The following is a 25,198-nucleotide window of genomic DNA, read 5'->3' as shown; positions in this document are numbered from 1 at the left end:
CATCTTCTCGTGTGAACTTGATGTATTTATCCACAGAGTTGATGTGGTCAGTAAAATGTTGGACTTCCTGAGATTTAATTTTAACCCAGGTGTTGTCAACATATCTGAACCAATGACTTGGTGGTGTCCCTGAAAAGGACATCAAGGCTCTCTTTTCTACCTCCTCCATGTACAGGTTGGCAACAATAGGAGAAACTGGAGACCCCATAGCACACCCATGTTTCTGCCTATAATATTGCTCCCCATATGTGAAGTAGGTTGACTGCAGGCACAGTTTCAAGAGTTGACACAGTTGTTCTGTGGAAAGCGTGGTCCTGCTGCTCAGCGTGGTGTCTGATTTTAATGTCCCAGTCCCAGTGGCTTTTAAACCCCAAAATACATTACGGCAAAGACTGGTTCATCCCAAAGATCCAGTCCCCCGGCACAAACAGAGTAATGTTGTGTATGCTGTTCAGTGTCAGGAGGGCTGTGATCAGTCTTACATCGGGGAAACTAAACAGCCACTGGCCAAAAGGATGGCCCAGCGCAGAAGATCAACATTATCAGGCCAGGATTCTGCGGTCTACACTCATCTCCAGGCCAGCGGTCACTCTTTCAGGGATGAAGATGTGCACATCCTGGACAGAGAGGAACGATGGTTTGAGAGAGGAGTAAAGGAGGCCATCTTTGTGAAAAGAAATCGTCCATCATTAAACAGGGGTGGAGGCCTCCGGGTTCAACTGTCCCCCTCTTACAGTGCTGTGATTGCTAGTATCACTCAGCCCTCTGTGAGTAGTAAACAGCCATCAGTGTGCTAATGACCCATTGTTAGGCTGATGGTCCTTCTTGAGCATGTGATCAGCTGGTTTTGGTTGTCAGCAGCAAAACTGGTTGATCCACCCTGAGAAGGTGCTATTTAAGAGACTGAGCTGAAAACAGCACCTCAGACTGAGGAAGTCTCTTGGATGAGAGACGAAACGTTTCTACATTTTTTTGCTTTTTTTTTTCTTTTTTTTTTTTGAATGTCCAGAGGACCAGATTGAACTTTTTTGGATTTTTCTACCTGGATTATTGAGCATGCATCAGGATGTCAAGTCATATTTATTTATAGAGCACAATTTAAAACAGATAGACTGTTATCAAAGTGCTTAACACTAAGGGTAACACTAAGAAATAAAAAGCAGTAAGAATATACCTTAAAAAATTAAAACAACAGCATTAAAATGAAGACATGGAACAAGATATACTAAATCAACTCACACAGTATGAAACGCCAGAGAGAACAGATATGTTTTTAGCAGGGATTTGAACACAGGAAGGGAGGTGGCATGCCTAATGTTGGGGGGTAGGTTGTTCCACAGTTTGGGACCCATGACTGAAAACGCCCGATCTCCTCGGAGCTTCAGTCATGTTTTTGGAACAACCAAATGCAGCTGATCGGATGATCTCAGAGCCCGAGAGGGAACATATGGTTCCAGTAGCTCAGAGAGGTAGATGGGTGCGAGGCCATTTAGGCACTTATAGGTCAGGAGGAGAATTTTGAAATCAATCCTAGTTCTCACATGAAGCCAGTGTAGGGAGGACAGAACTGGTGTGATGTGCTCATACCTCGGTGTACCGGTTAAGAGCCGAGCTGTAGCATTCTGGACGAGCTGTAGCCGTGAGATAGAGGCCTGGCTGACCCCAGCATACAGTGAATTACAATAGTCCAGGCGGGTTATGATGAATGCATGGACTAGAGTCTCAAGGTTGGGTCTAGACAGCACTGGCTTGAGCTTAGCTACCTGCCGCAGTTGGAAGAAGCTTCTCTGCAGAACCGAACTGATCTGTTTGTCGAACTTAAAATCCGAGTCAAAAACCACTCCAAGGTTTTTAACAGAGTGCTTCAGATAAGGCTGAAGGGAGTCCAGGTTCACAGGATAAGAGGCGGCAGCTGAGCTAGGGCTAAAGACAATGACTTCAGTCTTCTGGTCGTTAAAACTTAGAAAATTTGAAGCCATCCATGTCTTAATGTCGTCCAGACATTTGAGGAGAGGGTGGATGGAACAAGCACTGGCTGGTTTCAGTGGCAGGTAGATATGACAGTCATCGGCGTAGCAATGGAATGGAATACCATGTTTTCTTAGGATCGATCCCAGCGGAAGCAGATAGAGCGAAAATAGAAGGGGTCCGAGAATCGAGCCCTGCGGGACACCGCAGGAAAGAGGCATTGAAGTGGATAGATTTTTACCCACCTTCACACAAAAACTCCTGTTAGAGAGGTATGAGCGGAACCAGTCTAATGCAGCACCTGTAATCCCAACCCAGTGTTCAAGCCGAGAGATGAGGATATTGTGGTCAACAGTATCGAAAGCGGCAGTAAGATCGAGGAGTACAAGAGCCACAAAATGACCAGAATCATTTGCTGTTAAAATGTCATTACAAACCCTAACCAAAGCTGTTTCTGTGCTGTGGAGCTGCTTGAAACCAGACTGAAAGACCTCAAAGATTTTGTTCTCAGTTAAAAACTGATTTAACTGAGTAAAAACTACTTTTTCCAGGATTTTGGACAGAAAGGGGAGTTTTGAGATTGGTCCGTAATTTGAGCAGGCTGAAGGGTCAAGACCAGGTTTTTTAATTAACGGTGTGACTACTGCATGTTTGAATGCCTCTGGGACCACGCTTGTAGCAATACTACTGTTTAGTATTGTTAGAACAGCAGGCCCAATCGCTGGTAGAACCTGTTTGAACAATGCTGCTGGGATGGGGTCCAATGGTGATCCTGATGGCTTCATGTGACCAGCATCTTTGTTTAACAATGGGAGTGTGATTGGTTTGAATTGCCTGAAAGTAGCAGAACACGAAACAAAAGCTGATGGGTCGACTAAGGACCGGGGGATGGAGGCCCTGATCAACTCCACTTTGTTAACAAAGAATTTAGTGAAGTCATTGCAGGTGTCAACAGAGGCCTCCATACATGAATACGAAGGGACATTTAGAATGGAATTTACTGTTGTGAATAGGGCGCGGGGGTTGTGTCTATTTGAGTTGATGAGTTGGGAGAATTTATTTTTATTTTTTCAGATTTGACAGTGTTCTGGTAATTTTTTAAACAGGTTTTGAGCAAAATGAAAGAAACCTGGAGATGGTCCTTTTTCCACCTGCGCTCAGCTCTCCTGCACAGGCGTCTCGCTGCCCTGGTGGTCTCATTCATCCATGGGTACTGGGCTCTCCTTGGTTTTCTGGCTTTTAGTGGGGCCACCAGATCCAAGATCTTAGTGCAAGTCACATTGTGGTTACTAAGCAGCTCCTGAGCACCGACACAGGCAGAGGTTTCAGGTGTTGTAGCAGCAGTGGTAATAAAGGCAGAGGAAAAACGAGCAGCAGTTGAAGGGTTAAATATACGACAGGTCCTGGGTGGAGCGGGAGATTTAGAGACACAAGCAAGAGGTATTACAAATGAGATTGGTTTGTGATCAGACATGACAGCATCCCCAATTTCCAGATTTAGCACAGAGACACCACAAGACAGAACAATATCAAGAGTATGACCCTGATGGTGTGTGGGGCCGACAACATTTTGCACCAGGTTTAAAGAGTGGATCAGATTTAAAAAGTCCTGAACCAAAGGCTTTTCAAGGCAACAGACGTGCACATTGAAGTCCCCTAGAATCAGCACACGGTCGTATTTTAACAGTATTGCAGTGAGAAAGACAGACAGTTCACTGATGAAGCCTGTGGAGGATTTGGGCGGTCAATAAAGCACCGCAATCAACATGGGGTTGGAGCGGCCCAGTTCAAAATGCAGCAGTTCAAAGGTCTGAAAAGATGGCGTCTGTAACAGTCTGCATTTCCAGATTTTCTTAAAAACAGCCAACACTCCTCCACCTCTTCCAGATGACCTCGGGCAATTAAGAAAACTACAATCAGCAGGCACAAGTTCAGAAAACACACTTGACTCACCCGGAGGAAGCCAAGTCTCTGTCAGAAACATGAAGTCCAGATTATTTGTGCAGAAAAAGTCGTTCATGATGAAGGTTTTGTTTGTTAAAGACCTCACATTGAGGAGAGCAAACCTTGTTGGGTCAGCAGCTGAGGGAGAAGTTGAGGGGGGGGCGCAGATCAGCGGTTTCAGTTTGTTTACGTCGGGTCCTCGCCTCCTCCGGCCGGAGAAAGTGCAGCCGGGATGAACAGCCGGAAACCGGGAGCCGCCGGACACAGCAGGGTCGTTGGTACGATCCGATGGGGCAGCAGATGGTGCAGCTGTTGGACCCGGGTTGGTTTCGGTTTGTTGGATACAGTTGGAAACACCGCAGCTGGGCGCGCGCTCGCTGCACGCCTCCGACCCGATGTTCTGCAGCAGGCAGGACTCCGCGAGGCATCCAGGTGTTGAAACCTCATTCCGGTGGACAGCTGTAGCTGAGGAACGAGCGAGGCTAGCTTTGAGCCTCACGAGGCGGCCAGCATGTCTCCCACGGCGACGAGAGCGATGTTTTCGTGCAGGCACGAATGTCGCGCGCTGGAGATACCCAGGTACGTTCCCAAGCAGCGGAGGTGGGGGCCCAGAACCCCGATCAAAATGTTCATAGGAGGCGAGATAAGTGGTGGAAAATTGTAGATTGAGCAGTTGCTGGCGATCATACACCAGTAGTGAGCTGATCTTATTGAAGAAAATTGATAAAAATAGCAAAAAAAGAAACAGAGTGGACAGAGGTGAACGGCAAGCCACCAGCTCGGGCGCCATCTTGGAATGAATTTTTTTTTCAGCTCAACCGTTGGCCCTAGAAGTCTCTGTGAAGACTTCTCCGTGTGTGTGAGAAAGAGGCTGTGAGAATGTTTCTGTAATCAGGAACTCGGCTTGATCCCCTCTGGTATGTGCTTTCAGGAGTGTTTGTCAAAGGCCAGCAGAAAAGTCTTAAAAAATCTAAGCCTTTCAGCTTTTCTCAATGTTAATTTGTCTAAAAGATACATTATTATTAACATATTAGATTGGTCTGAATTTATTTATTTAGACTTGTTAGGTTACTTTTTTATGTGGAAAAGATAAATCAGGGTTTGTAGTATGTGTTAAAGTGAAATATTTCTCTGTCGAACACAATCTGATTTATTTCTTTTTGGCGCTGTTACACAAGGCTTAAAGCCGCCCATTAAAGATGTGAGGAGAAATAATACAATCATCTTTTTTTATTTTGGTTGAACAAGTGATTACTCTCTTACCATTGCCTGCGATGACTTGGACTTTGATTTCATTAGCTTTCCTCTTGGCCACATCTGCTAGCACCTCCTCACCCTTATCACTGGCAACATAATGAAGGTCCTTTGAAGGGAATGCAAGAGAGAAAGAAATGTGAATGTTAATCTAAAATGAATCTAAGCTCAGATGACAATAGTTTTTTTTTTCTTTTTTTAGGAGGGGTGGGGGCAGTATTTTTGGCAGGAGGAAGAAGAAACATGAAATGAACAGGAAAAAAAAGAGTCGTTTGAAGTCCAACATCAGAAAGAGCACCATTTTGGATGAAATGTCGGTTCCTCAAAAAAAGAGAAACTTTGAAATCAGCCTTCTTGCTCTCTGCACCTTCTAACCACACCCACTCTCTCTACAACTCTCTCCCTCACACTCACACACACACACACACACACACACACACGCACACACACACACACACACACACACACACACTCATCTTTTGGTTTTAAACTGAGGTGGATTTTATCTGTGCCATTTCAAAAGTGGGAGGAAAGACGAGGGACTGTTCACCTTTCAGAAACGCTTTGCAGAGAAACATATCCAGCCGAGCACATTACTCTATCAGCCAGTGACAATACTGGAAACAGCGAGCATCCTCTGTATCACTCTGTTTGAGTCTGATATTGTCATAAAAGCAGATAATATAACTAAATGATGCCTGAGGGTGGCTGATGGAAAAACTCATTCCTGCAATATATTCAATAATTAGCAGCAGCTTCAGGCTTTTGCTCATTTTTAAGGTGACTGACACTAAAATCTATTCAGTTAAGTCCAGTTAAGTGAGTCAACACAAGTCCTGCTTAATGTGTTTAAAGTGCTGCTTAACAAGTCGAGTTTTAAAGGAAGAAAAAAAATAAAAACAAAAACCTATTTTAGTACCTTGACAGCAAAACTGGTCTTTAACAAAAACTTTTGAGTCTTCTGAAAATGTACAGTTTCCCTGTGTTATAAAAGTGGGTCACATCTTTGAGTTATTTTTATGTTCAATAAAGGAACCCCACCCCCCCCCCAATTAAAAAAAAAAAATAATTTAGAATAAATCATACAATCTAACAAAAGTATGAGTGTTTTGTGATAGAAACAGGATTATAAAGGATAGATTTGGGGATAAAATCAGGACTAAGCAGCAATATTAATTTAGATTTATTAATAAATAAGCATCAGATTTTGCTTTTTCAAGCTGCAAGAATGAAATTATCTTAAAGAAAAAAGATTCTTTATCATCACTGATAAATCGCCATATTGTTGCCATAATGTCAGCTTAGATAGCACTTGGCAGCTGATTGTTGTTTTATTCTGTCAATGTCAAATAACAGCTTTGTTTAATGTTCATACGTTTGCTTTATTTTGGTCAGTCTCCCCACCATCACAGACATCTACACCTCCAGATGCAGAAAGAGGGCCACCTGCATCATGAAGGACCTCACTCACCCAGCACACACACTTTTTGCCCCGCTCCCCTCAGGCAGGAAGTTGAGGAGCATTAAGTGCAGAACCACTAGACTGAGGAACAGCTTCTACCCTGAAGCTGTTAGACTCATAAATCTCTTATCAGGATTATCACTGTTAAAAAAAAATCACAGTAACGTCACTTTGATTATTGAGATGTGCTGCTGATTATCCATGCTGCTGATCTTATGCTGCTGATTATTTCTTGCTGCTTTATTCATTCATACTCATCTACTCACACAGACTCATGTTCGTGCTGCTGTTGTTCGGCGCACTGTTTTGTAATATTAGTGTTTAGCCTATTTCTTAGTTTATATCTTAGATCCTTATTATCATTACTTTTACAATTTATATTTTTGCTATTGTTGGCTGTAACTGGGACCCTGTGTACACAATTTTGTTCCACCTCATGCACCACACGTGATGCAAATGACAATAAAGAAGCTTGAACCTTATTTACCGGTACCCACCTTTTCCTGGGTCGCGAGGGAGCTTGTGCCTATCTCCAGCATTCATTGTGCAAGAAGTGGGGTTATACAGTAATTATTATGAAAGGATGAATAAATTAACAGGAAAACTTGTTAGAATGTCCCTGTTTCTGGAACAGCAATGACTCAACCTTCATGCAGACACCCAACAAGTGTCTGCTGAGGGCCGCAGGTTTCCTCAGGCAGAGTGCAGGGTCTGAGGGTTCATCAAAGCGAAGAGCATGTTAAGAAAAGTCTTCCGCCTCAGCGGCATCACAGGACCTCGCTGCCATGACTCAGGACTCATCACGGATAACCCTTAGCTGGCTAAAGCCAGCCCCCAGCTGAGCCTGTACCCAGCTCTAATACCCTCATTGTAGCCCCCTAAAGAAAAATAGGGGGGTGCTGGATTCTAAAAGAGGTGGGAAGCAGAAAGGGATTGATCGTAAAGGAGAAAGAGGGAGAGGTGCTGAAATTGAGGGAGTTTCAATGGGAACAGATTGGGTAATTATAGTGTGGTGTCTGCCCTCTGTGGAAACGAGCTAGGAGGAAATGTGAAAATGGTCGACAACAAAATGGCCTCAAAGGAGCCTAAATAGGCTCCCAGGACCGAGGTGACTGATTTGGCCCCTGTGAACAGAAACACGGCCCACAATTTAATATGACTGAAGGTCCTTCATTGATAACAAACAGATGATAAAACAGGCAAGGTGGAGAGAGGCAGAGCAGAGAAATGATGCTGAGACGTAAAAGAAAGAAGAGGAGGTGAAAGAAAGGCCAAGAGGAAAAGATGAGAGACATTGAGACGAACAGATTGGAACAATATGAACATTTGATGTCGAGACGCTTTATTCCAGATTAGCTTCTCATAATACTGTCTGAATCTGTAGAAAGACTCAGAGAAGGAGTGAAAAAATGTGAAATAAGAGAGAAATAGAGGAGTATCAACCAGACTAAGAAGGGATAACAATAATGCCACATATAAAACCATCAGATATTACACCTTTTATTCCCCGACGCTCAAACGCGACACTAATCTTATTTATATAAGAGCTTTAAGGGCTATGGTGAGCTAGCTAACTGCGCTGATAAAAAGGGGTGTTTTAGTGGGCCATATTTAAGGAGCAGAAGGGAGGAAGGCGGTGGACACTAAGAGCCTCAAATTGACTGGGTTTTGACTGGTATTTGGGTTATGTCCAAATAAGATGGGCAGGATTAGCTTGACTGGCACACTGAAGCATTTTCAACACATATTCAGATGGGTTCATGTCTTTATGTCTGCAGTCGGATTGTTTGTGAATTCTTCAACAAAACAAATGCTAATGTAGAGAGCAAAATAATATTAAACAATACATCTGTTCCAGGCTAAATACTGCAAAAAATATCAAGTCTCCAAAAAGCATATGGGAAATGTGTAATGGTTTGTATGGAACCTCAAGTTAAACTTTTAGGCCAACAATCCAAAAAAGTATGTATGGTGCAGGACTGGCTGATCACCAAAAGAACATCAAGTTTTGAAATGCAAATGTTTAAGGAAATATTCAATAAAAAATAATTTAAAAAAAAGTTTTGAAATGTCTCACTTACATTTGATAGAACTTTACCACACCATACCATACCATACCATACCATACCATACCATACCATACCATACCATACCATACCATACCATATCATACCATACCATACCATACCATACCATACCATACCATACCATACCATACCATACCATACCACTTTATTTATAAAGCACTTAAAACAGCAACAAGGCCAACCAAAGTGCTGTATAGCAAAAAACAAAACAAGCAAAGGACACAGGATAAAATACATAGATCCAAATAGGTAAAGATAAGAACTAAATGGCTAACATTATAGAATACAGAAACTCACACAGTGTCAAAAGCCAGAGAATAAACGTGAGTTTTCAAACTGGTCCAAAACCAACAGGAAGTCAGCCATTTCGGGTCAAAGGGTCAATTTTGGCCATTTCCAATGGCGCATTTTAACAAACTCCTCCGAGGGATTTTGATGGAATGCCTTCACACTTGGTTAATATGCTCTTAACACAAAAGCTCACGTTTTCATGTATGTTAAAGGGACGTGGCCAGGCCTCAAAGTTGAGCTACATGCAATAAATTTCCAAACTCTACAACTTTCACATTGAAAGACCGAAATGCACCACACTTGGCATGAGTCATCCCTGTCCGATGCCCGACGATCCTCTGGGGTCATATTTCTGACGTCATCAAAGCCCCGCCCCCTCAGAACAGGAAGTCACTTGTTTTGCTTGGAATGCTTCCTCTCTGACATCCTTGACCTAATCAGGCTGATCCTGTGTTAGAAGACATTTAACATGTTGGTCTGACTTGCTATAAAGCACAAAACTGGTTTGTTCCACTTTGGAGTAAGCTGTTGGGGGAAGAAACAGTTTTGTTGTGTTTCCTTAACTGATAAAGCCTTCCATGTTGAAGGTGAAATGTTTCAGCACAAAAAAAGAAACTGTTCAGATGACCTGACTGAAAAATGTTGGATTGTATACCTGGATTATTGAGCATGGACTTTGTTGTTTTCAACCAGTTTGACACAACTGTCAACAAGGAAGAGGGGCCGTACCAAAGAGACCATCTTATCACAAACAAAACTGGTTTGTTCCAATTTGGAGAAAGTTGTCGGGGGAAGAATCAGTTTTGTTGTGTGTTTCCTTGACTGATGAAGCCTTCTGGATCGAAGGTGAAACGTTTCAGCACAAAAAAAAGAAACTGTCCAGATGACCTGACTGAAAAATGTTAGATAGTATACCTGGATTATTGAACATGGACTTTTGTTGTTTTCAACCAGTTTGACATGCCTGTCAACAAGGAAGAGGGCCGGCAATGGAGGAGGGGTCGTACCAAAGAGACCATCTTATCACAAACAGAACTGGTTTGTTCCACTTTGGAGTAAGATGTTGTGTCACAGTTTACACTCTGTTTTTTCCTTTTCTCATCACTCTGTTCACTGTTTGACTTTTTCTTCTCTGCTCTCCTGGGATTTTCCTCTGCTGCTTCTAACAGCCTCTTTACATGCCACACCTCCCTCTTTGATTGCTGCTGATGGTTTCCACCTGTTTCTGGGTGTATATATACTTCTTGCTTTCTCCACTACATTTCCAGATCAACTGCTTCCTTCCAGCCAGTTATCCAGCATACTCTCTTTGTTCACAGCTCTTTAATCTTGATCCACGCCTGTTTCCCTTGACCACACTTTTTGACTGTCCCTTTTGTGCCTCAGCCTTCTGACCTTGTTGACGACCTATGCCTATTTTTGGATTTCGCCTTTGTCTCTCCCTATCGGTACTGTCTCCTCTTCTGATCCCGTGTATGAACCCTGCTCATCCTCGACTACGCCTCTGGATTTCCCTTGGTCTCTGCAGCTCTGTGTTGCCGCTGGAGCATCCCGTTACAACAAGAAAGGTTAGTGTTTCATCAGACCGTCTGTATTCAGATAACTACTCGTTATTCAGTCAAGCACTAATCTTTCCCCTCTGTATCATTTTAGATACAGTTCCTGCCCCTGGACCTGAGACACCAGAAGCTGTTTATTTACATAATAAACATTTTAAAAACCTTTCTGAGTCTGTGTGTAAGATCCTCTGCCATCATATCTCTGACATGTTGGGGGAAGAATCAGTTTTGTTGTGTGTATCCTTGACTGATGAAGCCTTTCGGATCGAAGGTGAAACATTTCAGTACAAAAAAGAAACTGTCCAGATGACCTGAATGAAAAATGCTGGATTGTACACCTGGATTATTGAGCATGGACTTTGTTGTTTTCAACCAGTTTGACAAGACTGTCAACAAGGAAGAGGGCCGGCAATGGAGTAGGGGCCATACCAAAGAGACCATCTTATCACAAACAAAACTGGTTTGTTCCACTTTGGAGTAAACTTTTGGGGGAATAATCAGTTTTGTTGTGTGTTTCTTTGACTGATGAAGCCTTCTGGATCGAAGGTGAAACGTTTCAGCACAAAAAAAAACAAAAAAAAAAACTGTCCAGATGACCTGACTGAAAAATGTATAACTACATTGACAATATATAGTTTATATAAATTAAATAATGAATAAAAATTTAAATGCAACCTTTTATATATACTGAATTTGTAGGCATTCTCTGAAGGTGAAGAAGGCTCTTTGGGTAACTAAGGTCTAAAGCCTCTAGAAAACTTGCGCGTAAGTGGGTCCGAGGAGGTCCGCACATACCAGATTAGAGTTGAAGCAGACGCCCACAGGGCATGGCTGTGCAAAGCTCAATTTTTACGTACGTGTACTCAGTGCTGCACAATAAACTGCCCGACGACAAACTGTTTTGTATGCAACACAAATGACTAGTTGTTTTTTTTTTTTCCAAGAAGCAAGCAATCTCTTCCTCCTCCTCTGTTGATGCCATGACAAATGGTGAGAAATGAAGGAATTTGTCACAAGCGAAATAAAATCATGTCCAGTGTGGCTGACAGGACGCGCGGAAACTGTGCGCAATGTGCGCAGAGAGTTGAAACTTCATACTCGGATGTCCACCCGGAGTGGCTGCAGAGCAGCTCCACAGACAAGGAGCGTTTACCTTCGGAACAAATTGAGGTAGCTGACTGGTCATTTGCTGACACGCCTACTGGATTGATTGACAGGCCACCAAAAAAAAAAGCTAGAGCTGGAAGCTCCAGCCGCAGCGGTGTTCTGTGTTTATATGTTGTTAATAAAAATTTCTAAAAAATAAAAAGAACAGGGAGCGCTGGCCCTGCAGCCCACACATCAGACCAGCCCACCAGGAAATCTCCTGCAGCCACACTGTACCTGATTTTAATTAGCTCCTGACAAATTCCTTCATTTCTCACAGTTTTCATGACATCACTGACGGAGGAGGAAGAGATCACTTGCCTCTTGGAAAAAAAAAACAACAAAAGAAAAGGCCAGATCAGGGATGAAGAATGGAAATTTTATACATTGGTGTCGCGTACAAAACAGTCCGTCGCCGGGCAGTTTATTGTGCGACACCGAGTACGTGTACGCGGTCGTAAAAATTGAGCTTTGCACGGCCATGTCCTGCAAGCGTCCGCTTCGACTCTAATCCGGTATGCACAGACCTCCGCGGGTCCACGTATACCAATGTTGGTGCTAAGATGGTGTCTTTTGACATGACTGTCGACGAGTAAGAGGGCCGGCTCAAGAGGAGGGGGCATGCCAAAGACATCATCTTAGCACCAACATAACTGGTTTGTTCCATTTTGGAGTAAGCTGTTTGGGGGAAGACTCAATCTTGTGTTGTGTGTTTCCTTGAATGATGAAGCCTTCCGGATGTAAGGTGAAGCGTTTCAGCAAAAAAAAAAAGAAACTGTCCAGATGACCTGACTGAAAATTGTTGGATTGTATACCTGGATTATTGAGCATGGACTTTTTTAAATTAGAAAACTCTTACTACAAAAATGCACTTTCACCAAATTTCTCACTTATGAGTGATTCATCCTCCCCTTCAATTTAGCCCAACATGAAGTGTTTTATTTTAACAAAAGCTTTCTTATTGGAGGAAAATGTCTTGCAGGCCTTCTATTGTTAGCAGGGAAACAATGGGGTGAGAGTGGCTGAGGGTCATGTCATTGGGTGGGGTCTGTATGTGTGTGTGACTTTGTGGGGGAGGGGGTTGCCCTTATTAACCCCTCCACCTCACCCAATCAGTCAAACAGCAGGTTAAAGCAACAACACAACCTAATTAGACTGAAGGACCGAGTGAGGGGTGAAATGTCAATGTGCCCCCTTTTACTCTCTCTGCTTTCTTTCAGTCTTTTCAGACAATGAACTGCTGCTCTCTTGGTCGCTCAGGAAAAAAAAAAAAAAAAAAAGGCCTGAAACAGATCGTTGTGAATGTGCATTAACTTTGTTACAAATCCGAGATGATGAGGATTTGCTACTATCTGTTGTGTTCAATGAAGTAGAACCATATATGTAGAGATATCCATTGTGACTGTCACAAAAAAGATTCAGAATGCAGATACAGAAAGAAAAGCTTTGCAGAGAGTTGTGAAGGCTGCACAGAAGATTGTTGGAGTCAGCCTTCCCACCATCACAGACATCTCTACACCTCTAGATGCAGGAAGAGGGCCAACTGCATCATGAAGGACCCCACTCACCCAGCACACACACTTTTTGCCTCGCTTCCCTCAGGCAGGAGGTTGAGGAGCATTAAGTGTAGAACCACTAGACTGAGGAACAGCTTCTACTTTGAAGCTGTTAGACTCATGAATTTCTAATCAGGATTATCACTGTGAAAAAAAAACACTGTAATGCCACTTTGATTGTTGATATTTACTGCTGACTATTCATGCTGCTGATCTCATGCTGCTGATTTATTTCATGTTGCTGTTTTCAATTTGTACTCATCTGCTCACACAGACTCATGTTCGTGCTGCTGTTTGGCGTATTGTTTTTGTACTACTAGTGCTTAGTGTATTCTTAGTTTAGTGCATTTCTTAGTTCATATCTTAGATCAGTCCTTCTCAAATAGTGGGGCGCGCCCCCCTGGGGGGGGGGGGGGGGGGGAGCAATGCCAGGGGGGGCGCATGTGACCGCGAGGAACATTTTGCGGCAGGGAGGGTTTATTTTCTCTCTTTTTTTTGCACCATTCTCATTTTGTCAGGGTGCGTTCAGCAACTGTTTGCTAAAATCCGGCAACTCTCAGTTTTAACAATAATACAGTTATGAACAAATATGTCTGTCTTGTCATTTGAGGAGCCATGATTGAACCGTGTCGCTTCCCTCTGCTGCTGAGCAGCTGGTGACGCTCGTCACCTGCAGCACGCATTAGTTACCTGCCTCACTTTCACTTTAACGTTTTTTTTTTTGTTTGTTTTTTGGTTTGTCAAAGCACAATTTTGATGTTTTTTAATACAGAAGTAATGTTTAATAAATGTTAGGACTCTATTCTTTGCTAACAAATCCTCAGCTCTGGATGCATTTCACCCATAGCACGCAACAACAAAGAGTATAAACTCAAAGCGAGTGGGAAACCTGCCCCCTCTTTCCTCTTTTACATTGACATTTTTTAGTTTTATCGACTGTCAAAATACAGTTTTCATGTTTTTTTATTTGTTGGAAAAACGTATGTTTAACAAATGTTAGGACAGGCAGCAGCCCCGCCTCCTCCCAGCGCGGCTGCTGCAGCTCTCGTTTTTTTTTTCAATCGGATCCTCGACGGTGCGACCTGTCAATCAACTCAAAAGGCATGTCAGTAACTGACCAATCGACGACCTCAATTTGTCCCGAAGGAAAGCGCCCCTTACCTGCTGACAATCTCATCAGTTTTTTTTTTCTTGAGAAACATTGTTTTAATTAAAACAATAAGTTTGTATCTGTTGTGAGATGATTTTAGCAGTTTTGTAGATTTTTAATCTACTTAATGACGAATATTATGACTTACATTTGTTCATTAAACAGGAAGGAGGGCTTATTATCACTCCTCTTACTACAGTGAATGTGGTACTTTGCCATAAGTATGACTATATTTATGGCATCAGAAAAAGCTGAGCTGTTATCCACATAAAGTAAAATGTCATCAGCATCAAAAGAAGGAATGTTAAGTTTGAAATTAATCCATTTTCTGATGTCTGACCAAATACTTTGTATTGACATGGAAAAAACATACGAGGGATTCATCTTCTGATTTACAAAAGGCACAAAAATCAACCTCAAATTTAAATCTTCTTTCAAGAAACATGGCTACAGCATATATCTTATTTATTATTTTAAAATGATTCTCCTTCACTTTAGGAGATTTAGGCCATTTGACAAATTTTGAATGAGCAGAAGTCATTCTGGTTTTATGATTTATATTAGGAGGTTTCTTGAAGGAATCTTTGTTATACTCAGTAAATCCTTTGTTGCAAAGATTCATTGATAATCTTATTACATTTGAAGTCAACTAAGTTACAGTCATTTAATTTTAATTTGGGCATCAAATCATCACCTTTGAATATAAAATATTTTTAATTCATTGAATCAGCTGTTGGTCAGGCTACTTCTTGTTGTGCCATTAGCTCTAAAATAGTGACTGAATCAAGTGTTTACTTCCATCCATCTGCGGGGGAATCAGCTTAAGTAGGGAGTCCCAGACTTCCCTCTCCCCAGCCACTTGGACCAGCTCCTCCAGGGGAATCCCAAGGCGTTCCAAGTGTTTACTTATGTAGGTAAAACTAGATGTTAAACAACTGTTAAAATACACCAGAATGCAGGAAATGGCATCTACTTTATTCAAAATTTTCTGGGGGAGGACCCCCAGACCCCCCCCCCCCATCAGTGTGATTTATATATCTATATTTTATAAATTTAATGTTAATAAGGATACAATGTTATGTAGAGGTGTACTTATAACAATTTTATAGACAAATTATACTATATACAGTTGCGGCGGAGAGTTGGGGGGGCGCAAAATGTTTACTTCTTTCTGGGGGGAGGGGGGGTAACAGAAAATAATTGAGAAGCACTGTCTTAGATCTTATTACTGTTGTTCTTTTACATTTTATACTTTTGTTGGATGTAACTGGGACCCCGTGCACAATTTTGTTCCACCACATGTACCACATATGATGAGAATTACAATCATGGGCATCACAACATTTATATGTGAAGGAGACGTGTCCCCCCACAATCAAATAACGTTCATTTGGACCCCTCCCCCCACACAAACACACACATTTATCATGAAACATTAGTTCAGTCAATGCAGTTTCTCTTTCTTCATGAACAAATCCATTCCACTTGATTAATAGGAGAATACTCAAACCACGGCCCTGTGATGGACTTGCGACCCGTCCAGAGTCTACCCCGCCCCTCGCACAGTGATTGCTGGACATGGGCACCGGCGACCCCCGTGACCCAAAATGGAATAAGCGGGTAAAGATAATGGATGGATGGATGGAATACTCAATCCACTAAAAATCCACTCCAGGTTTTCCTGGTTACCTACATTTCAGCAGCCTGCAGTGTTTCTCCCGTGTCTCCTGCCTCGGCTGAACACACATAGGTGGAAGATGGAAAGACACCTCTGTGTTGCTCGCTCGCCAGCTTAGTGAGCTTAGTGCAGGCAGTTGTTGACCGGGAGGGTTAGGAACATAAACATATATTCATGTTAGAATGCTTGAGAGAAGTAGAGCACTGTGTCTGTAGCATCTTAGCTTAGCTGTAATTGTGACGCTGTAAGACACTGCAGGTGTAAGGGACGCTGTGTGTTAAGGTGCATTAAAGTTGATATATCTTTAAAACCCCACACTTTATCGTCCTCAAGTTTCATGAGAAACATCATTTAGATGAGTAGTGTTGAACACAAGTAAAACATGTCTAGTGGTGATGTTTTTTATTTCTCTATAAACATCAATCTGAGGTTATATGTTAAAGTGCGTTAAAGTTGAACTGTCTTTAAAACTCACAGCTGAGGGGGGCGCTGGTGAGCAAGGTATGGAGTAAGACGTGTTTTCAGAGCTCCTGCAAAATCCTGGCAACTACATTAAAAAAAACAGCATTAATCAAATTGAAACCAGGCTAAAAACTGAGGAGAATAACTCAAGGACATAAACAACTGAACATCTTGCACAAAACCAACTGGAATGGCCAACAAACTCCAAAAGTATAAGTACGGAGGTGATGCTAATGCTACAAGGCCAGCTAGGAGACATCGTACAGCAGGAAACATGGATTCACCTTCGCCCACTAAAACCAAAGCCTCAAACGTGAGTAAGGAAGAGATGAAAGCAGACATTTTATCCTTACTGAGAGAAGAAATCACTAAAGCAATCAGAGACTAAATCAAAGCTGCACTAGCAGAAGATTTTCATGCTCTCAGATCTGAGCTGCAAGGGCTCCGTTCTGAAATTGCTAACAGTGCTAATGCTATCCAAGCTGAAGTTGATATCATAAAAGCGGACATTTCAAATGTAAAGGACTGTCTATCATCGTGGTCAGACGAGGTTGGCTCACTACAGTTGACAGTAACAAGCCTACAAAAACAAACGTCAACGCTCAAAGATAAATGTGAGGACATGGAAGGGAGAATGAGAAGGTCCAATATCCGCATCGCAGGCATTGAAGAGTGCCCCAGCTCCAGCTCATCACAAGCAGTTGCAAAAATCATCAGAGATGTCCTACAGCTGGACTGAGACATAAAGGTGGACTGCTCACACCGCACACTCACCGTGAGAAGATCGGGGGACCGGGAGACACCACGAGTCATCATCGCTAAACTACATAATGATGGCGACGCGGTGGAGATCCTGAGGAGGGCCCGCGAGAGAGGCCCGCTGACTTACAATGGCCATCGCATCTCTTTCTTCCCCGACTACACAGCCAACATGGCCAAAGCAAGAGCCACATTCACAGAGGTACGAAGGGTGCTACAGAGCTTCAAGGCGGTCCGCTACGGCCTCGTTTACCCAGCCAGACTGCAAATCACATATCAGACCGAAGAAAAAGAGTTTCTCAACCCCAAAAAGGCCATTGATTATGTCCAGAAGACTATTGCTCCATCAGAGATGGACAAATAAAGGTACTGACTGTTAACATTAAGACATTAAGACAATAGACATTATCTTCACTGTTACAGTTTATTATCACACAGCTATTTTTGTAAGTTTTATGTAAAGATAAACAACAGAAATGTCTTCACTGATATTGGGGCGGCTGTGGCTGAGTGGATAGAGCAGTCGTCCTCCAATGCGAGAGTTGGGGGTTCGAATCCACCAGTAGTCACATGCTGAAGTGTCCCTGGGCAAGACACTGAACCCATCATAGCTTCTGATGTGTGTCACATCAGTGTATGAATGTGATCTAAATCACTGATTAGTCTCAATAGAATGATTTGTTCAATTAGCTTTGTAGAGATCTAGTAGAGTGCTGTATGAATGGGTAAATGAGGACACAGATTGTAGTGTAAAGCACTTTGAGTATCTTGAAATGAGATAGAAAGGCGCTATATAAGTACAGTCATTTAAAAGTTTAGTAAAGTTTAGGTGAAGATAAACCTATAACCTGGAACAATATAATCAAATATATATGCTGTTATATTTGAGATTTTTTTACTTTTCACTTTTTTACTTAACCGTAGTACTCGCATGTTCTGCATTCCCTTTGTTTTCTTTTTTACCCCTCTCTGTTTGGTTTTGTTTATATTATGCAATTATACTCTTTAAGCTCCACACAGATAATCTAGCTTTAAGCACAAAGGATCTACTGCCATTCATGATATATTCTGAGATGTTAAAGCATAATTCACATGGATAATGGGTGATCCGCTGAAAATTGTAACTTATAATGTAAAAGGGCTCCACAACCCAGTCAAAAGGAAGAAAATATTGAACCAACTAAGACAAACTAACTGCCACATAGCATTTCTGCAAGAAACCCACTTATCTGACACAGAGCATGAAAAATTTAAAAAACTCTTGGGCAGATAAGGCTTTTTACTCATCCCATCATTCAGGGAAAAAGAAGGGTGTGGCCATACTTGTGCACAGACAAATACATTTTACACAAACATCACTACATAGAGACACAGAGGGAAGATATGTATTAGTTAATGGAACAATTGACTGTATAGAAGTGACACTTGTAAATGTATATGCACCCAACACGGATACACCTGAATTCATTAAGTCACTGTTTAATGTAATATTAAAGCACAGTACCAGGTTACTACTGTTGGGTGAGGATTTTAATTGTGTCCTGTCACATATGATGGACCGATTGCCTGCTCTCAAAACCCCACTCTCTAGAATGAGTAAGATGCTTAAATTTCAGACTATAGAGACAGGTCCCGTAGATATATGGAGAAGCAGGTTTCCCAGAACTAAAGATTTTACTTTCTACTCAAGCAGAAATGCATCTTACTCTAGGATCGACTATTTCTTTACCCCAAAGGCAGAGCTACAAAGAGAAGTAGACAAAGATATATTGCCTATTACTGTCTCTGACCATGCACCTGTTTTATTAAAATGGGACATAGGACACAGACCATCAACTAAACAATGGAGACTTAATAAAAACCGGATTCCAAAAAAGTTGGGACACTAAACAAATTGTGAATAAAAACTGAATGCAATGATGTGGAGGTGCCAACATCTAATATTTTATTCAGAGTAGAACACAAATCACAGATCAAAAGTTTAAAATGAGAGAATGTATCATTTTAAGGGAAAAAGCTGTTGTTTCCAAATTTCATGGCATCAACAAATCCCCCAAAAGTTGGGACAAGTCCATTTTTACCACTGTGTGGCATCCCCCCTTCTTCTTACAACACTCAACAGACGTCTGGGGACAGAGGAGACCAGTTTCTCAAGTTTAGAAATAGGAATGCTCTCCCATTCATGTCTAATACAGGCCTCTAACTGTTCAATCGTCTCGGGCCTTCTTTGTCGCACCTTCCTCTTTATGATGAGCCAAATGTTCTCTATAGGTGAAAGATCTGGACTGCAGGCTGGCCATTTCAGTACCCGGATCCTTCTCCTACATAGCCATGATGTTGTGATTGTAGTGAACCTAACCTGATGTCAAAACTAAGCCTAAGGTCAAAACCCTTGACCTTAAGAACCTTGTGGGACAGAAACTGTCATTTCATTGATCTGCATCCAGAAATACAGTTTGACCCATCCTGAGACTTTCTTTCTTGCATTAATCAAGTAGAAATGACAATTCTCTATGATCATTACTATTTTACAAATGTTTTGATAATCAAATTGTGTTAGTTCAAACAATGTTTACAGGTTGAAGAGAACTACTCATTTTTATTTTACATAAACAGTAAGTAATGATTTTTATTCCTCATTCAAAGAAGAAATCAGGTTAATATGCATTTCTTGATTTTCTGTCTTCAATGAGCAAGTTTGTAACCGTGTGTCAAAGTTCGAGGTTCGGTCAACTAAAAAGTTTACTGAAAAGAAATGTCATGTTTAACTTTCACAGCAGATACTAGGTGAATTGACTCCACGAAGTCTGAAGTTCTCCAACAATCTTTCTGTCTGTTTTAAATAATCTTAATCTCTATCCTTGACTTTCCATAACACCTTACATCACAAACCACACCTCTGTTCTGGTCTATCCACCAATCAAAAACCTCTCAAATGACCCGGAAGTCGAACCCATTTAAATGTGGCAACTTCCCGGTTCTCTCTCAGTGTGTGTCGAGATGAGACGAGACGAGAAAAGAGTGGGAGACGAAGAGTTCAGAGTTCTTGGATGCACACGCAGGCATTCAAGCTGATCCAGAGACGATGTTGGGAATTATAACTTCTGTTTGGATAACCTCACACGACTCCTAAGGGTTCTTAGCTGTCCTCACGGAGACGCTGAAAAGAGTCAAAAGGAGAACTCTACACCGACGCTGATTCTATCATCTGCCAGGTAAAAGTTCTATTTCGACCAAGCGTACCGTTGGCCAAGCTGATTTTCCAAAGAGCGTGTTGTTCTGGTACTACAGATAAATTCCCTCACACATCTCTCTGTAAGATAAATCTCCATTTTCCATCTTTAAACTCTCCTTTCTGCTAGAAAATTAATCCAGATGTTTTCATTAATGTCTGTGGTGATGCAACGGAAAATCATGGCCGTATGGTTTTCCTGATTGTAAAACTGATTAACTGATGTCTGCCGTTTTAGCTGAAAAGTGAAAACAATCGCCGTATTGTTCTCACTTCCTGTAAAACTATGCTGTTGTTATTTTCATATTTTGCCAAATTAATGTAAATGTTTGATGTTAAACTTTGATTCTGTAAATAAATGACCGCATTCATTTTGATGGGTCAAAGATAAATAACGTCTCTCGTTACATTTCTGTTAAATTCAATGCACGACATTTACACAGTCCAGAAAAATGAAGAACCTGTTAAATGTATGAATATATCTCAGCATATGTCATACTACATATTGGTGGCCCGTCACGTGTTCATAAATGACTGTGTATTCGTGTAAAGATTGATTTTACGTGTTGGCATGAAGAAAAATAACAGTTTGTCAGCTGTGATTGAACGCAGCGTGCTGGAGCTGCCGCTTGAAGTCAAAACGCTGCATGTTTTACGCTGGAATGTTTTTAAAGCTGAAATTGTACGCCTGTTAAGTGTAACTAAGCTGGCTTTGAGCTGTGGAAACGCTTTATTCTGTTTAAACCGTGTTCCAGACGCTGATCTGGGTCCGGCTCGGTTCTGAAAAAGTTCGACCGGGTTGTTTTAAATAGCTAGAAAGACGTTTTGAGACAGGGGCGCAGACCCCCGTGCAGCTGGGAGCTTATAGATTGCATTGATAACGGAAGAAAGTGCACTTTGACAGTTTAAAAGATGAAAAGTTGACGAACTTATTTCAGGCTAACAGTAACATGCTAGTTGGAAAAACGCTTCGTGATTGGTTGGATTAGCTGTTGTGTAGCGCTCTGATTTGCTGAGAAAGTGAATGACGTGCCTACGTCATTTCCTCTCACCCCCGTGTTGCTTTGTCATTGGTGATTTCAGTCACGTGACCCGGAAATGAAAACTCGTTTTCATAGGGAAATAAAATCTGCTTTTTAAAGTTCAAAAACGCTTTAAAAGCTGTATCATGATGCGTTGTTTTAGTCTTCAAAGTCTAATTGCTAAAATTTTGCCACGTTTGTGTAAAAAATCCGTTCAGAAATGTTGGTTTTAACCGAGTCTAGCCGATGCTAATTTTAAGCTAACAGCTAACGACCGGACGCCACAGGAAGTTATAGCTCCCCTACTGGACAACACTAACAGTGTCTGAGTTAAAATTAATAAGGTTGTGCTGCCATCTTCTGGAGAAACTTGAGATCACAGGTTTCACTTAGCTTTTTAGGTTATTTTAGTGAAATTAAACGTATTTTCTTTTTAAAGGCATTTTTGAGTTAATAAACGTTCCTCAAAGCTGAATAATCACTGTTATCTTGCATTTAGAAAGTTATTAAGGTATTTATGCAAAAAAAGGCATTTACCAGGACATTTTCATTCACTGAAAACCTCAAACAGGACGTACAAAATGAAAAATTAGAAACTTTTTAAAAGATACAGTTCAAATATTCACAGAGTTGAAAAAGTTTACTCATTTGCTAAAAGATAACGCACGTTTAATTGATAAATCACTAAATAAGAGTAAATATATCAGATAAAGAGACTTTTCTGATTTTATTTATTTTGAAAAAACCTAAAACATTAAATTCTCCTATTTAATCTTTAAATAGAGGAAAAATGGCAAGCGAAGAAGAAGAAGAGCATCCTCTCGACCCCCAACCAAATGATGATATCATGTTGGGGGCCTTACATATTTTAACAACTCCACTTATTGGCACGCAAATACAGCAATTAGAACAACTCGATGAAATTCAAAGAAATGAAGAGCTGAAAAGTCTGGCAGCAGGAACATTAGTCACAGAGAGTAAAAAGCATAGCCAGGAACGGTTAGCAAAAATCTCTCTGCTTCTAAAAGCAGAATTGGATGAACGGTCGGAACGCCTTGTCTGGATGTCTGAAACACATGAGAGGGAGCTCTCAGAAATGCAGGCGTCATTACAAACACAATCTTATGAGAAGATTAGTGAAAAAGACCGTCAATACAAAGCTGCGTGCTCAGACAATGAACAGCTACAAAAAGAGTTGCAGCTCGCAAAAATGGAGCTGGAAGAATGCAGAATAGATAAACACAATTTACAACAGCTACATATGCGTTTACAAAGTGATTACCAAACGTCCCAGGAACATTTAAAAAAGTGTGAGGAGAAACTAAAAGCAGCAACAGATAAAGGTAATGAAGAGGGGCAAGGTGGTCTGGAATCCAAACCAGACCCTGAACAGAGTCGGGATAATACACCAAAACCTCAACGACCTTTTTACTCACCCAGTGCTTTTAGACCCATCCAAACACCTACACAAACGGGCAGAGTAACACCCCCACTACCAACCACGCATGTGAGACCATTGATATCTACTCCTTCAATGGATGATTTGCAAAAAATCTCAAAATATGTACAACGCTTTGTACCTGGACCGATGGGCTCATCTGGAACAAAAGCGTACCTCAGAGATCTGGAGTTCAGATTGAGATCTTATCCTAATGCTACGGTAGAGGATAAGATCAGTCTGATACGGCTCACTTCGGAAAAGAGAGGTGTTTACCTTCATCGAGCGTCTACCTGATGCAACGAGAAAGGATTACAACCTTCTGTGTGAAGCTTTGATCAGAGAGTACGACTCCTGCACAGGACCAGCTGGATACCCAGCCGCAGAAAAGGTCACGCAGGGTAAAGCTGAACATCCAAAAGTTTATTACAAAAGAATCTTCCAAGCTTATTTCGGTAACAGAAATGAAACTGGGATGGAGGAAGAAGAAGGTTTTAAATTTGTTTTCAGCAAAAATCTCCACACTGACATACAAACGTCAGTGCAAATGATGGCAAATTTCAGAGAAAAATCCATCAGTGAGATTAAACAGTGCGCTGTGAATGTGTTTGAGGCACGTTCTCATGCTAAGACGCCCATAGAAGTGTTTCCTGGTGTAAAGGTTAAACCCCACTCCCTAGAATTAGAAGGAAGGCGTTCATCGCCACCTCCTCCTAAAAAAGGCGAAAAAAGGCAGTATTTTCAAACTAACAAACTGCATCATGAAGGTGCACGCTGGGACAAAAAGGCTCCTCCTTCAGAGGACGAACGTGATTATCGTAAATGGGACCAGCGGAGGATGCAAAAATATGGGAACCGAGAGGACCCATATTATCAGGGGACGTCTGGAAAGGAACCCCAAAAAGACGTACCTAGCCGCCTCCCACCTCGGACGAAACGTCCCGAGGCGAAAAAATCACAAAAGTTCCAGAAAAAAGGCCCTACACCTCTGAGCTCGGAAGAGACAGAAAAATTGCGCGAAATGTTAGAAGATTTGAAACACACTGACAAGGGAAGCCGACCAAAAGCACTATGCAGTGAAGTAATCACTACTACATCCCTGGGCGCGAATGACAACACTACAGATGTCGGTGAAACACACCAAGACATTGCTGTTGTTGCCTCCAACAACCCCTCATCGGATGAAGGGGGGGTAAACACACACACAAACGATGACGAGTCATCGCAAACTGAACACGCAGAAACAGCTACAGCTGTGCTGACGGTTCAGACAAACCAAGATTACACAAGCACTTCTGAACGCATGAAGAAGCGTCAGAAAAAACCCAAGAGGTTTCTGTGTAACTTTATCAGAAAGGGGGCCGCCAAAAAGGCGTACCTGTCAGTAACACTCGAAGGTGTCCTCACACACGAAGCACTTCTGGACGGTGGGGCAGACATAACAATTATGTCAGCTAAACTGTTCGAGGAGCTGAGGACAGCCGCTGCCGAGAAAAACAGGATAATACCTCTATCTGATTGTGCTATAGAAATGCAGGGTCTCTCAGAGAAGAAAACAACCCTGACAGCTATAGTAATGGTTCACATGCAGATTGGCAATATGACACTGTACCACCCGGTACACGTGTCTCGTGTTGACTCATTCCCATTTTTGGTTGGCCAGGATTTTATAAATCGCTTCAACGCGATTATAGATTATGGTGATCAAACAATGTGGACAACAGTGAGCAAACCACTGCCAATAGATACGCCTCCGGAGTGTGACACAGACTGCCCAACAGCAGGTACCGCGGAAGGCACAAAGGACTCCTCAGCCGAGGACACGAGCCCGGTGAGTACTCCTCTGACATCATGTGAAACCAAAGAGACCCACCAAGTGGTCCAAACTCTGACTCAACAAGACAGCCTCCTCTGTGAGCTGGAGCAATCAGAGTCCACCAAACACTACCTACCACTGGTAGTTAAAGGTGTAGAGATCCAAGGGTCCCACAAAAACGATGCTGTTCTGTCTCTGTGGACAGATAAATCAGCAATTAACCGAGCTTTCTACGAAACCTTGGTTCACAAACACGTTGGTCTAGAACTAATTAAAAAAGCTTTCCGCTTTCCATTAGTTCCCAATAGTTCACAGGTAATGACCGCAGAAGGAGTCATTAACCTAAAACTGAACTGGAACCAACGAGAACTGGT

At 41.9% G+C, this 25,198-nt stretch overlaps 1 protein-coding gene across 1 annotated transcript in view; it reads right to left on the bottom strand.

The window, feature by feature from the left end:
• The window catches only part of LOC119407813 (WD repeat containing planar cell polarity effector), a 170,923-nt gene that overhangs the window by 23,870 nt on the left and 121,855 nt on the right, over positions 1–25,198 (bottom strand). The window contains exon 7 of the mRNA XM_037674642.1: positions 5,176–5,275. Coding sequence (XP_037530570.1) covers positions 5,176–5,275 — 100 coding nt within the window. The remainder of the gene's footprint in view (positions 1–5,175; positions 5,276–25,198) is intronic.

Source organism: Nematolebias whitei, chromosome 1 (assembly GCF_014905685.2).
Source record: "Nematolebias whitei isolate Nwh7 chromosome 1, NemWhi1, whole genome shotgun sequence".
In the NCBI taxonomy this organism is placed as follows: domain Eukaryota; kingdom Metazoa; phylum Chordata; class Actinopteri; order Cyprinodontiformes; family Rivulidae; genus Nematolebias; species Nematolebias whitei.
This window is presented reverse-complemented; position numbering and strand designations above follow the sequence as displayed.